At 52.6% G+C, this 15,584-nt stretch overlaps 1 protein-coding gene across 5 annotated transcripts in view; it reads left to right on the top strand.

Moving 5' to 3' along the window:
- ERI3 (ERI1 exoribonuclease family member 3) overlaps positions 1 to 15,584 on the top strand; it is a 110,171-nt gene that overhangs the window by 40,296 nt on the left and 54,291 nt on the right. For all 5 annotated transcript variants that reach the window (XM_082766347.1, XM_082766346.1, XM_082766345.1 and 2 more), the window contains exon 6: positions 6,318 to 6,390. In XM_082766347.1, coding sequence (XP_082622473.1) covers positions 6,318 to 6,390 — 73 coding nt within the window. The remainder of the gene's footprint in view (positions 1 to 6,317; positions 6,391 to 15,584) is intronic.

Genomic DNA, 15,584 nt, shown 5'->3' with positions numbered 1-15,584 from the left:
ATGTGTGTGCAATTGTTGATGAACATTTTCTGTTGGAAGCTGAATACCTGCTGTGTTACAGCCTCGCTTTTAATGTTGAGATAGCATCTCTGCCAGCACCTGGCTGATGCACAGACAGATACCCATAAAAGGGCCAGATCTCACACGGTGCTAAATGCCTTCATGTTTCATTAAGGTTGATGGCAGTGGAAGGCACGCGGTGCTTTGCAGGACCGAGTGCCAATGAGCCACTTGCCCCGTGTACTTTTTGTGGCAGGATTATTTTCCCAGCGTATTGCAGTGCTCCGGCTGCATCCTGGGGTACCAGACTCTGCTGTTCACAAGCGTGGAAAACCTGGGGGTTGGGATTCCCCCCCAAATTTCTAACTAAAACTTTAGGGAGGAGGGATGTGGCTGTAGCACGTGGGTGGATCTGCAGGGAGGTGGGTGTCCTGGCATTTCTGACTTGCAGCATGCCTTCTAAGCTTCCTGGGCAGAAATACGCCTGGTACAGCCATAAAGCAGTGCTGGCCACAACGGGCATCACAGGAAAAAAAAAAGGAAGGTCTGTGAGTGCCAGGTATTAGCCTCGCTGCTTAGCTGGGGTTTTTTGGCCTCATTACCCTAATCCAATTAAAGATTGATGGAAGGAGATAACAACACACTCCAGTGAAGTGGGTTGTGTGGCAACTGCCTGGGCAGCTGGAGCGGCCCCGCTCATCTCGTGCATCACCACACCTCCCCGGGCCCTGCAGAGCCACCGGTGCCTCGGCGCGTGCTCTTCTCCTGCATCGTGCCTCTCTTATTACTAATGGAGCATGGATGCATTTTAGCTGCTGGTCAGCCCTCATTAATATCCGCAGCTGACAGGTTGACATTTGTAGAGCAGGCTCGCCTTGACCTTCATGTTGTGCAGCGCTGCGGTTGCCGCGTGCTGCCCCGTGCCGGGTGCTTCTCCCCACACAGCCTCGGGAGCACGGTTGTGTTGGCAGAGGGCAGCTCTCTGTGCGCAGAGCAGGGTGCCCGGATGGCTCCACGTCCCTCTGCCCGTCCCCAGGGAGCCTCCATCCCAGTGATGGGACCGGGCGGTGCTGGGCTCACAGTCCTCACTTCTCTGGGGGTTGTTACTGGTTGTTACTGGTTCCCCACGGCGGCGCTGTGCCATCTGGGTGCTGGGCCATGGCATGCAGCAGCGATATCCTCTCTGCTTCCTTTTCCTGGCTCCTTCCTGGGGATGAAGCAGGAGAAAAGGCTGCACTGCCCCGGTACCCCTCACGCTGTCAGCTGCCTGTCTCCCCCCGACCCACCCCATGCCAGCGCAGGGGCTGTGCAGCAGCTCGGCAGTGACATTTATTAACAGAGGGGGCTTTGAAACAAGGCAGGCTGCTCCTGCAAAGGCTCCTCGCTCTCCCTCCATCTCCTCCTCTCGCCAGCCCATCTGAGGCAATGGCTGCTGGAGTTGAAATTCATTAGTGTTCCCTGACAGGCGATGGAGGCTCGCTCTGTCTGTTCCCACTTCCCTGCTCTCATGTCCCTGCTTCACGCAGGCTGATATTTAAAGCTGATGTGCGGCTCGTAGGCTTGCTGCGCTGTGACAAGTTTGGGGGTGGCTGAGAGAGCTGAGGGTGGAAGGGAAGCACAGAGAGGCAGGAGGGAAGGAGAAGGGACCTGTCTCAAGGCTTCTGTGCAAACCCGGGGCTTTTCAGACCCCCTCCAAGGCAGAGATCCCAGCCTGTGCCAAAGGAGAGCAGCACCTCTGCACCAGGTCCATGTCCCTTCATGCCTTGACCATCCTCTCTCTGAATTGTGGAGCCAGGGCAAGGTGTCTTGGCAGCTTTCCTCTCTTCAGTACCACCTTGTTGCTGTTCTGTGCTGCTGCCTCCACGCAGCTCCGTTCGGGCTTTGCAGCCCTCCTGCAGTGGAGGATTCCCAGGGCAGGAGTGTCCCTGCCCTCTCCTTTGCAGCCCGGTGCAGCAGGGTTGGCCAGGACACAATTAAAATGTTCTGCATCTCTTAACATCTCTTACGACTCAAGGTCTCCGGGGCGTGGATTCATATTTTATTTTTGAAGGCTGCGACCAGGTCTATAAATATCAAGATTTAATGTCCCTTTATCTTTCCCAAAGAGGGACTTGTGCTTTTAACTGGCTCAATATCAATACACCCAGTGTGTAGAAAGTGGCCCAATTTCTTTGTCTCCTGACATCCTGAACCCAGAAGCAGATGGACGTTAACCAGCTCTGATGAGGTGGGAGAAGCGAGCATTAATTTTTTATACGCCAGGACCACCTGAGTGACGGAAATCAATTACGGCTGGCCCTCCCCCTTCCATATTAATGTGGTGGCTCCGAGCAGAGGCGGAGGGACCTGTTGAAATGAGAAACCCCTATTTCTTGGTTTGACCCCCCAGATAATTAGGGTTAAATTGATATGCTATCGCGCTGGTGACACATTTTATCTGCCTCTGTTTGTACAAGAGGATACAATAGTGGAGGAAGGACCAATTTGTGCCCTGCTCTAGCTAACCAGACCGAGATAAAAGGTGTCACTAGTACGATAACGTTCTTGCCTCACACTCCTTTTTGTTGCTCAATTTGCCTTTTTTTTTTTTTTTTTAATCCCATTCTTTCTTTCTCTCAATACCCTTGGTCATATTTTAACTCCATGCCATCGCATAATGATGCCCTGCTAAATGTGTGTGGAGATAGGCACCTCTGGCTGACAGCCTTCCCCGATAACCGAATTCCAGCCCATCCATCACTGGGCTGCTCTCCTTAACTTAAGGAAAGTGATAACTAAAGCAAGGCCGTTTATCACCGCCGAGCCGCGCGCATCTCGCCGCCTCGCAGAGAGCCAGCTAAAGCAGGAGGGATGCAGCCGTCTGACCTCGCCTCCCCTCCCCTTTGCATCTCCAGGCCCCATTTACCCTGCAGCATGGGGACGGAGGAGCAGGGCTGGGTGGAAAATAGAGCCCGGGGTGGAAAAGCCCTCAGTCATTTTCAGGTTTTTCTTTTTCAGGTTTCTCTTTATCACTTGCAGTCATAAAATCAGAATATCCCGAGCTGGAAGGGACCCGCAAGGATCCTCAAGTCCAGCCGTACCCGAAGTACGGTGTTTGGCTGATGGGAAGGTTTGGAGAGGCAGCTTCCTTCCCAGGGAGCGAGAACTTCAATGTTTAGGGGGGAACAAGGCTTCATTCAGAAGCTGGAGGCATCACGGATGCTGATGAAGGGAAATGGGGTGCTTCTCCTCTGCTGCCCAGGGAAGTCCCCATCCCTGGGGGTATCTCAGAGACACGTGGATGTGGTGCTAAGGGCCGTGGTTTTGTGATGGGGCTTGGTGGGTTGCTCTTGGTGATCTTGGAGGCCTTTTCTAGCCTAGATGACTCTGTGATTCTGTATCCTGAGCTCTTTGCTCAAACGCAGCTCTCCCAGTGATGGAGGTTGAGTTTTGCTGTAGTGGGAAGCTTGTCTGCCAAATGAGCTGCCCAAGTCAACAGCAGTCTTAATAAATAGATCCTAATAAATAGATGCACTTCCTTACAGGCAGTTTCATTCCCCAGGAGAGCCACAGGTGTGCCCTGTTCACTCCAACCTGGAGAAGATGCTGGGGAGCGTGGGACCGCTGCAGATGACAGGAAGGGAAGAGACCCTGCAGGGGTGATCTTTTGGGGCCCTGCTTTCTGTGCAGGGAGAGCCCCCAGCTCCCCGGTCCTCTGCTGGGAGCACTGTGTACCCAGACTGACCAGGATGCACCAGGATGACCCTTTGCTGTGGACAAGCCACTTGATGGCCATATCCCTGCTGGCCTGGAGCCACCAGACCTGCATCTTTCAGCTCAGGAGGCAGACGGAGGCTTTGATCCATGCTGCTGCCAGCCTGCCCAGCTTTCAGCACGAGTGTGGAGCTCGCAGTGCTTTGAAAACTTCGTGAGGTCTCTCTGGTGCTGGTGTGAAATGAGGGGAGCAGAGGCACGGAGGGGGGGATGGGGAACGTCCTTAGGTCACGCAGCTCCGTAGGCAGTTTCTGGGGTTGTTCCTTGTTTGCAAAAAGGGGTCATTTATTTAGTTGACATATTTATTTGGGACATTTATTTTCTCCAATTAAAGACCCACTGTCCAGCGCCCAGGGCGGACTGCCATCAGTCTCAGGGTGGAGGAAGGACCAGGCTGTCCAGCTCCGTGGGCCTTTTGGTCCCCCGGGGAAGGAAACCCTTCAGATGTCATTCATTGCGCTGGGCGGGTAGCTGTCAAGTCCTGTGGCTAACAGCAGCGATGTTCGATGTACTCGCTCATCCTGGGCCCCATCCAAATGTTGGGCAAGACAATAATTATTCCTCTGAGCGGAGCAGGGCTGAGAGCTGTATTAATGAAAATCTCTTGGGCTGGGAGGAGAAACCTAGCTTTTGGTAATACAGCTCGTGCTAGCTGCTGGCACGATCCTTCTAGCTAAATGCGAGCAGTCAAAGAGGTTGAGCTGATCAGCTGCCTGTATGAACCCGTGGTTCCTTTCCTTCTTAGTGTTTTGATTTGGAAATCAAAACCAAAACCCTATAGAAAGCAGCTTTCTTAGGATGCTGGTTGGGCTCGGCGGGGTCTGTTCCACTCGGGGATGTCATGGACGTGTGCGTAAAGGCTGTAAAATGCATGGGCCGGGCTGCTTGTTATGTGACGGCTGTGCAATTGCGAGGAGTGACTCCAGGTGGTTGATTTCAGAGCGATGGTGCTAGCATCAGATGAGCCGTGCCCGGAGATGAGAGCGTGCTGTCAGGTCACATTGCTTACCCTGCAAATCGCCTCCGTCCTGCTGCTTGCAGGCTCATTCCTGTGACAGGCTCCTGCTTTCATAGATTCCTCTGGACTTCCTTATTCAAATGTGCTTGTGTGACATAAATTACTGCTCCTAAATGATGCCCTCTGCATCTCTACAGGACCAGGCATTTGGGTTGGGCACACACAATCTATTCTGTAGTCAAAGCAGGGCTTGCAAAGCTGGTGTGTTACGGCCACGGGAATATATGGCCACGTATTCCTGGGAGGTTCCCCTGGGTATGTTTGCCAGCTTCCAGCCTTTTCTTCCCATCTAAGTGGAGGCAACCCAGACCAAACTGCTCCTCCAGTACCACTGACATTATCCACAAGCGCAGCCCTCCCTCCTCTCCTTACCAGTGCAGTGCTGTAGGTCTGAAGAGGTGCTCAGAGGGTTTGGGGCTGGGCTGAGCTCTCAGTGATTGTTTGGGGTCAAGGTGGTGTGTACCCAGCTTGTGCTTTCATCTGAGCAGAGCTCATTCCTGAATTTCAGCCTAGAAGCTGAAGCCTGGAGTATCCAGGCTTTGCCCTGTGCAGAGAGAGAGAATTCTTTGCCCTAGACAATGTCCGTGCTGGGATGTTCAAGCAGCAGATGCTGGCACTTGCCGCTCTTCCCTCCTTCCCTACAGCCTCCCCCTACAGTCCCCACATGGCCAAGGAAGTTGTAAGACTTCCCCACCCCCTCTGTTTGCAAAAGCCGATTTCTGGGGTTGTGGCTTTTAACATGCACAAACGGGTCTAATTTAGTCATTTATTTAGTTGACATATTTATTTGGGATGTTCCTTTGCTTCAGTTAAGGATCCTGTGACCGGTGCCCCAGGCGTGCTCGGCAGTACGTGAATGAACAAGATCCATCAATTACTCCTGATCGGATCAAAGCGGCCGGGGAAGCCTCCCATAACTCATCTCGGCTGGAGTCGTGGGGCTTTGCGGCTCAGCCTTCCCCGTGTGCCGGTGGAGAGGGGCAGTTCCTAGCTGGTGCCGGGTGGGACAAGCTGCTTGCCAAAGCCCTGGCTCCCGTTGTCCCTTCGGGCAGCCCTACTGCCTCCCCAGGGCAGGTTTTGGGGTCACTCACTCAGCCTTTTAACCATAAGGGCCATGTAAAAAAGCACCGGGGCATGACAGGTGAATTTCTCCATCACATTTTCTGTCATTTCTGCTGGTTTTCAGCCTGGTTTTGCAGGGATTTGCGATGAGTTCCCTTGGTTAAGGCCAGCCCAAGTGCTCCAGTTGTGTTTGTGTTTTAGCTGCTGGGAGGAGAGCCGCACGCAGCCCTCCTTCAAAATGCTGAGCCCGAGAGGTGTCGGCAGCCTGGACGTGGCTGGCTGTGTGTCAGGCTTCAGCCAAGTCGTGCTCCCATGAGATTCTTTTTTTTTTTTTTTGCCAAGAGCTACCGTCCTTCTGATGTGCAGCATGTTAGAGCAGACTTGAGGGGCTCTTCCATCTCGGAGCGAAATGCGCTTAATAAAACAGAGTTTGTGTTGTCAGGACAGTAATTGAATCAAACCTACTCTCTCTTCTCTCTTACAGGTTACCAGGACAATGCCAGTACTTAGGGCTGCCGGTTGCTGATTACTTCAAACAGTGGATTAATCTGAAAAAGGTACTTTTGTGCGAGCTGCCATGGTCCCTTTCTCCCTCCCTTCGCCTTCCCTTTCTCCTTCTCCTTTCCTCTTTAAGGAGGTGTCTAATAACTACTGCTGTTTTGCATTGAAATGAGTTATTTTCTCAGAGGCTGGGCTGAGCGAGTCCTCTGGCTCCCATTGTATCCCCTCTAATAGAGTCTTACTGTACTTGATGGGATGTGCTCTGCAGCTGGGGAGAATCCCATTGTGGTGTCTCCGTGTAATAGTGGGACGCCGCAAGGTGCCTCTTCAGCAGAGGTTTTGTCGGTCCCAGTGCTGCTCACTCTGTTTCGGTTTGATGCGTAAGGCTACGAGGAACCATCAGATCAAATCCTGGTTGATAAACGTGTAAATACTCCGGGCCAAAAATCTCCATTTCCCTTTGTGCTTTGGGAGCGGGGAGCTGTCCCAGCAGCACGTCCACCTAAGAGACCTTGTGAGCATTTTGCAAAACCAAATGCCGGGTACTTTGCTGTGGGCCATCTTCTGCTGCTCCACACCTTCTCCAGCTGGCCGAGGAGCAGCCCGCCACGCATCCATGGGGTCTCCTGGCACAGCTGCTCCATCCTCATGGAAAGACAAAACGGTGCCACGAGCAGCAAATTGGAGTGGAAGGAAGATAAAATAGTGTGATACCGAGCACTGGCAGGGCGAGGGGAGGCTGGGGTAGGTCTAACACGAGTAACTGGGGTGGTCCTTCTGGTTAAACCTTGCAATGAGTAAGATTCCCTTCCCCCATCCCATTTCAGGTTTTATTTGGGTTTTGGTGCCTTTTCCTGATAATAAGGGGTCTTAGTAAGTGGAATTTGCTTGTAAACAGCTTGTTGTACTTAGGGGCTTTTCTTTTGTTCTTTTCTTTATTTATTGTTTTAAATGGAAGCGTGAGTGACAGGCTGAGCGGCCGCAGAAGGACAATTTGCATGATCTGTTCCGTCAAATAGGGTAGAACATGAACTTAACAAGGGATGCTGGCAGCACATTCCCAGCTGAACTTGTCAAGGGGTCTTGTATTTCCCTGCTGTCAGAGCAAATCTTTTGGCTGATTGCTGGTCCTTGGTAAATGAAATCTGAAAGCACGTTGGGGCATTGTGCAGTTCAGTGACCATTAATGATCGCCATTTGAAGTTCACTAAACTTGCGGTGAATGGATAGCGGCTCTGTAACCAGCAGGTTGATGGCTTCAGAATAATAATAATAATAAAAAAAACATCCCCGCGTCCCCTGATGTTTGCTCAGAAGTAGGTTGGTCCAGCTGTGCTCCTCCTCTGGGCCTCTGGAGGAATGACTTAGGGTTCTTGCCCGTCGCTCGAGGTATGTTCATCTCTCTCCAACCCATCTAATCCCTTAAAAATCTTCATTTTTTTTCTGGCTCTTTCATACCTGATGCCCTGTTGCACACAGGGTGGTTCCAGGGTCCCCGAGCCCCTCTGGGAAGTGCCCCAGCTGGAGCAGGAGAGCTGGGACCTCTCCTGTCCTGGGGCTGAGTGCTGCCTCCCCTGGTGCTTGCTCTTAGCCTGGGGTGAGGATCTTCCTATGCTACCGCTGCCCTGCTGTATGTGGGTGTGTGGGGAAACTGCCTGTGTGTTTTTACAGGGGAGGATTCCCAGCCCAAATAAATAATTCTGTCCAAGCGTCAGGACGCTGTGGGGCCTCAGTTTCTTTTGACTGAGCTCCCAGCATGAGACAAATAAGGACAGACGGGTGACTGCCCCCCCTGCTCTTCTATTCCTAGCTCAGGCATCCCCTTTTCCCCTCCCTCTGGCAAGTTCCTGACTTAGAAACACCTCCTAGGTTGAGCCTGCCTCCGACCTGATCCACGAAGTGAAGATGTTGGGGGTGGCGCGAAACTGCTAATTTCTAGGTCATGGGTAATGCGGAGACCTGGATCCTTCCGATGTCGAGAAAAGAGCTCATCTGAGTGTGAATGGCGTGTGTGACTGAGCGCAGCTTCCTGCAGCACTGCCCCACCTGCATCCTGTTCTCTGTCCTGTGGGTCTGTGCTGGCGAGCAGTTGTCACTTCTGTGCTGCAGGAGCAGTTCAGGCAAGCGCCCTGTGTCTTGGGTCCTCCTGCAGAGTTCCCAAGATTCGCCTCAAATAAATAATTCTGTCCAAGATAAATTCTGGCAAGGTGAAGACAGGAACAGGGCCCTGCTGGCCACCACACTTGCACCAGGTTTGGGTTGACCTCTGCATGCAGGCGGTGGGGAGCAGCACCCCCGACTGCTGTCCTGGTTGGCCTCAGTGTCCTGGAGCTGTGCGAAAGCCTCCCGTGGAACACGAAAGGAGAAGAGCTGCTCATGCACTTGACCGAGTTTGCTGAAGTTTTACCTTGCCCTGCGCCCCCCCGGCCTGCTAGCACATCCCTTCCGTCAAGCCTGATCGGTGTTTGCTGACATTTGTAATGTCACTGAGCGATCGCGTATCTGTGCTGAGCTGTCAGGGTAGAGCTGACTCGGGGCAGAGAGTTGATCATGTTCTTCCCTTCGACCAGCCAAGCGCGGCGGGAGGCACAGGAGGCTGCCTCTGAATGCCACAACATTTCAGATAGCCCCCAGACCAGCCCGGCGGAGAGTCACTACCCTGCTGGCCACGTTCCCTCGTGTCCCTGCCCCGTAAAGCCCTGGGTTAGGGCTGTGCTACAGGACTGAGCTGCACGGCCGGCTGCTCGGGGCTGAAATAGAGCAGGAGGATTGACCTGAAGAGGGTGGCTGCCCCGTGAGCACCATCAGGTAGTGTGGATAAACTCATTAATGCTGACTCCAGCACAAGGATCAGCTCACGTTCCTGCTGCCTTTGCTCTTTCAGGAGCGCAAGAAAAACATGGGGAGGAGGAGGAAGGTGTCAAAACAGGCGGACCCGAGGGCTGTGCAGCCCAGCTCCTCTGCCAGAGGGCAGCAGCTGGTGCTGTCGGGGTGCACCAAGGAGAGCGTGGGGCAGGTCAGCTCTCTCTCCTTCCCTGCAATCCTCTTCTGGCGGCTCTCCCCGGAGCGCTCTGCCCGCCACCCACTGCCCTTCGGGTGTCTGCCTGCTGTACGTTTCTCTTCCTGAATCTGCTGACACTTTCAGTTTTCTCCAGCATCCCACAGCAAGGAGTTTGGCTGTTTAATTATGCATTAATTATACTGTTTATTCCTATGTTGTGGGAAGATGCATGTCCTTTTGTTTCTTTTAAACCTTTTCTTGGGCCTCAGTCTTGCCTTCTGTGGAAGAGCAAAGAAGCGTTGCCAGTTCTTCTCTCGTGTTATTCCTGACTCGAGACCTCTGCCATGTTCTCGCTTAGCAGTCTCTTTTCCAGCTCAGCCCAAGTGTTGCAGAGCTGGCACCAAGCCACTTGCTGCTTCTGTGGCTCCAGAATTGGGCTGTGGAAGCTATTTTTAACGCTGGGTTTGGTATCCTGATCTGTGTCTTCTCTGGACGTTATTCAGTTACAGGCTAACGGAGCAGTATTTCATGTAACCACTAGGGCTTTGTTTTATTTCTTGTTTCTCAAGTGGTATTTATGTAAAAGAAAAAAGGCCATCTCCATAGCATCACAGAGCTGCACGTTCCTCAGGACAGCCATCCTGGCTGTGTTTGGCCACCTTTTCTTCCTGTTCACAGAGGGCAGCTCGCCTGTAGGCACATGATAGTGGTTGCTTTAGGAAGGACAGAGAACCAGCCCAAGCAGACGTCCTCCTGACATCCAAGATAGCCCTGCCTGCGTTCCCCTGGCAGTCTGAATGCTTTGCCCTCGAGGCAGTTTGGTTTGCTCTGAGGAAGGTGACGATTCAGCTCAGTTCACACATGGGCAGTGCCATGCCCTGTGTCCTCAGGGCCGTTTGCAAGTGGCTCTGTTGCAGGACTGGGAACCGTTCCTCCTCTGGACACCATGAGGCAGAGCTGACGGAGCCGTGGGGAGCATGTGGCTGTGTGTGGAGCTGGCCCTTTCCTGGCCCAGCTTCTGCTGATCCGTAGGTGCTCAGAAGCCACCTGTTAATACACGGGCACAAATGTTTTAAGGTCACCTCCCTGCTGTGTGAGATCCAGCAGAGGAAGCAGGTAACAGAATGTTTTCGTTAATATTTGGCAACTCAAAATAAACGCATCCTGAACAAACAAGGGTTTGCTAACAGCTTGTTGTCTCTCCGCTGAACGAACAATTCCTTGTGCCTTTGGGATGGGAGGAGGACTTCGCAGGCACTTGGTGCTAAAGTGTCTCGGGTGCTTTGCGCAAAGATCATTGAAATGGATGCTGTTGAGAAATGGTTTGCGTTTTTGGCCCATGTGCCTGAAAGCTGCTTTCCTAAGTTTAACCTCTTGAGGACTTAGTGCGATGGCCATCAACTGCCTGTGTATTGAGCTACTGGCTATAGGGAGTGCAAAATGCCCAATAAGGTCTGAAATGACAGAGGAGGATTCCTTAGGAAGAGTGCTTCACGGCTGAAACATCCAACACGTGAGCAGGTGTCACTTGTCTGCGAAGAGCTGCTTATGTCCTCGGTTGGATCAGGCACCTGGTACTCAGCACCGTGCTGGTTTGCTGCATGGCTGAGCGCTCCAAGACCCTTCCTTCGTGGCAGCAGTGCTCTTTTGGGCTCCTCATCCCTGGCGGTGGTCAGTCAGTCCCTCAGAAGGCAGGAGTGATAGAGGCTGGGCAAAGGAACAGAAGCCAAAACGTGACTCCGGTGTTAAAGGGAGTACGGGTGTCTTCTCCATGGAAATCAGAATAGAAAAGTGTGCAGTGGCATTGGTTCTTAGCTGGAAGGAAATGGAAGAACTGCCTATAACAGCAAAATTACCATTTTTAATTATACTTTGTATTTATGGAAAGGCAGAGGATGCCGTGTCGCTGAGCAGGATGCTCTTACGGTGCAGTTTTGTGATAGAAGTGAAGTGGTAGCTTGAGGTTGGCGTTGTGTGTAGCTGGTTGACAAGAGTTTAAAAAGCGCTGGCTGAGAAGCTGTTGGCTGTTCGGGTGGCTTTTAATAAGTCTTAGAACATGGGGGAAGTTCTAGAGGACTCGAAGAAAGCTAATGTTGTACCAGTAATTTCGAAGGGCAAATGGGATGACCGATGAAGTAATTATAGCCCTATCAGCTTGACATTAATTCTGGGCAAAGTAATGAAAAGCCAGATATCATAGTTGATTAATAAAGAATGAAAAGAGGGTAATATAATGCCAATCAATGTGGATTTATGGAAACTAGATCTTTTTCAAACTAACTTGATATTTTTTATGAGGCTACATGTTTGGTTGATAAAGGTAACCATGTCAATGTAATATACTTCTGGAAGGCATTTGACTTGGTACCTTATGACATTTTGATTAAGAAACAAGAGTGATACAAAATCAACATGGCACACATTACATTGATTAAGAAGGAGCAAACTGACAGCTCCCAGCATTTAATTGTACATGGGTAATCATCATGGAGTGCATGTCTTCCTGGTGGGGTCCCACAGGGAGCTATTGCTCAGACCTCGTGGATTTTGCGCTTTTATCAATGCCCTGAAAGAAAACATAAAAAATCATTTTTGATAAAGCGTGTGGATACTCGGATACTGCATCCAGGAGGCTGGTGCTGTTGGATTTATGAGCGAGGCGTGGTGAGGAGGAGCAGAGGGGCTGGATCATCGTGTCTGGGACAGCTCTGACACAGGGGGAGCCCTGGGTCCCTCTCCGTCATCTCGGCACGGGTAAGGATCCTGGAAACGTGAAGGCTTGATGACAACTGCACGACCCACGAGGACACTTGCCGTGCTTTAAATACCCTGGGAGCTGTGTAGGGTACTGGGCGGAAGGGTGTAGCTACTTGGCTGTAGCTCGCGAGCATTAAACAGGGAGTCATAAGGTGCTGAGAGGCTCCTTTCGTCCAGCAGGGTAAAGCAGCAGCAGTTCCAGTGCCTGGAAGCCAAAGCTAGGTAATTCAGGTGTGGGTATTTAAAGGGAGGGTAATTAACCATTGGAACAACTCACCGAGGACTGTGGTGGGTTCTCACACTCAGGGGGGAAGGTTTTCCCTAAAAACCTCAGCTCTGCTTCAGCCAGAAATGAATGTGGGGCAGCCTCGGTGCCCGAGCAGAAGGTCAGGCCGGGCGGTTTCTCCTCCGTGCTGAGCCTGGGCTGTGTCTGTCTGTGTGTAACTCTCTCTGTCTCCCTCCTGTGCCCTGTGAGGGTGCCCTAAATGCCTTGGGGCTGCACAGGGGGCTCGGGGCGGAGGGCACGGGTCCCAGGAGGGCGGCAGAGGCACGGGGCGGGCAGGGAGCCTCCTGCTCCCGGGACTGGTGCGCGGGCGCCGCACGCGGCTTCTCCTTTAAATCCGTCGTGCGGCTGTCTGAACTCTGAAATTTCTTTCACTCTCTCCCTCGCCTTGTTAACATGTGTTGCCTTTGGGGTAATCAGGGAAAAAATATTATGTCCTTTTACAATTACCGGGTTTTGGAATATTAAAATGTCTCTCTGCATCGGCAGTGTTATTTTGATTGGTATTCTAACCTTTGACTAGCCCATAAAGCGAGCCGCTCTTCAAGCCAATATTGCAGGACTGAAATTTAATTCCGAAATGATTCCAGATAATAGGGAGACAGATAATATATGCATGAAGGATATTATGTTTGGACTAAATGCAGCAGGGCCAGGGCTTGGGAGTTGAATAATAGCCCAGAGTGAGTTATAATCTGTGGGACAGAAATACCTTACTGTCAGGGCCAGGAGAGGAACTCTTAAATCACAGGGAGGGAGCCGAGGAGGGAGCGAGGAGAGGGAAAGGGCACCCAGGAGAGGCCTGCAAGGAGCAGCCCTTTGTCCCGCTGCAGGAGGACATCTCCTCCCTTTGTTGTGCAGCGAGGGGTGCACAGGAAAACCCCTCTCCTAAGGAAACCGAAATGCTGGGGGCTGTGCTGGGAAGGGGGGAGAGTCTCCTCCGCCAGGCTGTCCGCCCCAGGGAAGGAGATTCGGGGTTTTTGCTCTGTGCTCCTCTGCGAGTGATGCCTTGTGCTGGCAGCTGCGGGTCGTGGTGAGCAGGGGGCTGTTGCAGCAGCTCAGCCCTGTGCCCGTAACCCTCTGGCTCTTCCCAGGGCTTTGTGGAGCAGTCACGGGCAGCCGTCCCGGGAGGCTGGGGCTGGGCGAGTGGAGATGGAGAATGATCTCTGCCGCTGGGGTGGCACGGACCCATGGCAGTATAACAGGCTTTGGCTCAGTGGCACGAGCTTATAGGCTCAAAGTAATGATCCCAGCCTCGCATTTCATTGCCTTTCCTCGCGGTCTCAGGAGCTGGGCTTGCTGCAGTTCAGACAGGCTCGGGATGCAGCCTGGAGGCTTCACTGGTTTTGGATGACTCGCACGGCAACGTGCGCGCCCGTCCCAGGAGGGCAGGAAAGAGCAATGTTCATCTTCGACTAAATCAGAATGGCTTTGGCTTTCCCTTTTTTTCGTTTGTATTTAGTTTCTTTTTACCTTTTGCATCCTAAAAGCACAGCAGCAATTTTCGGTGGAGCATGTGTCTGCATGAACTTCTCAGGGAGTGGACGGGCAAGCAGTGATCCCAGGAGGGTTAATGCCGTTTCTTGGGCTTGGCTCCCCAGAAAGGAGCTAAGTTTCCTGGCTTGCAAAATAGAGGATTAGTTTAATAATTCCTTTTGGCCAGAAAATCTGCAACTGTATGAAAGAGCGCCCTTCTCGCTGCCAAACTCCTGCCTAGCAGAGGGCTGTGAGCTGGGCACGTGCTGCCTTTTAGACCCCTGGGTGCCTAAAGACAACCTCAGGCAGGGTCCTGTTGTGTGGAGGCCATTCAGAGCTGCTCCAGCGCCAAGGGGACGTTTCAGCATTTCAGCCCTGTTAATGGGAAGCTCTTCCTGGACCATCCTTCCTTCCACCCTTCCTTCCCATACCTGCATATGGTTTAGTTTGCGTTCATTTCGCAGTGTCTCACCATTAGGGATTCTCCTATGATATTAAAACTCCCCCTTGGTATTAAAGCTATGATATAGCTCACTTTTTTCCCAGGCAATTTCTTGGAGCCTAGTTCCAGCCTTTAGACTGGAGGTGGGGATTTGTGCGGCGGGTCTCTTGCTGCAGTGCACAGTGGGCACAGCTTTCGGTCCTCGGAGGAGAAGTCGTGGATGTCCCAGCATGGTTTGGCCTCTGTCTTCAAATCTATGTTAAAGATTTCCAGGGCTGCTTCTGGAGTGGAAAAATAGCCTTTCCAGTATCTGATGGGGCTGCTTTGGGTGGAGCTGGTCCTGCCTTGAGGCAGGCAGGCGGTGTGGGTGATGGCTTGTCCCTTCCTGCTCCCTGGCACTTGGACACAGGCTGTCTGCTCGCCTTGGGACTGCCCTGCCTCATCGCTGGCCCTTGGAGGGGTCTCACCCAAGGAATTCAGGGCAGGGATGGCTGTTGGGTGCTGGCTATGGCCTCCTCTCCTCCCCTGATACAGAGAGCTCTCAGATAAGGCAGGAAACCGATGATTCAGGAGGAACTGAAACGATTACATTGCTTGGCCTCCATCAGCCTGCAGGTACTGCACAAAACTAAAGCAGAATTTGTTGATTTTGTGTTTATTTGTTGTTTTGTTGTTTGTTTTTTTTTTTTTAACCAGGGCTAGAGTTTTATCTGCTAGGTGGTACTGTAAGCAGCGGTTTGCTGGCTGGTTTGCCCCAAGCACCCCCGTGCAGGCAGCTGGAGGCAGGTCGGTGGCAGCCTGCGGGCGAAAGGCGGAGAGGGAGAGGCAGCTGCCGAGCCCCGGCGTGCCGCTCGTCCTGCTGCGTGCCGTACTGCCGGGCTCTGAACATCTGCCTGCCGCACCCAGCAGCCGCCTGCTTCCCATCTGGCTCCGTGTGCGCTGCTGTGGAGGTTAAACCATCGGCTGTGCGTGGGTTCTGGGGTCAGGTGGAGACACTGGAGCCTTCTGCGTGCCCTGGTGTTGCAGGAGGCAGCGTGAACCCCAGCCTGGCACAGTCAGTGCTGGAGCAAGGCAGGAGGAGGAGGGATTACAGGCAGGGCATGTTTTACAATAATCCTGCAACAGGTGCTGCATTCCAGGTGCTGCACACGCTCTCTGCTGCACAGGATGCTTTTCCCTTGGGCTGGCATGCCTTTGGTAGCTCCTGGCGTGTGTTAGTCTTCCAGGGAGGTGTGTTTCCCCTTCTCCTTGCTGGCCAGAGCCTGGTGGAGCCTGCCTTGCCTCATCCCAT

The sequence above is a fragment of the Aythya marila genome (assembly GCF_965140915.1).
Source record: "Aythya marila genome assembly, chromosome: 8".
NCBI classification, from domain to species: domain Eukaryota; kingdom Metazoa; phylum Chordata; class Aves; order Anseriformes; family Anatidae; genus Aythya; species Aythya marila.
Note: the sequence above shows the minus strand (reverse complement) of the source record. Positions and strands in the feature narration are given on the sequence as shown.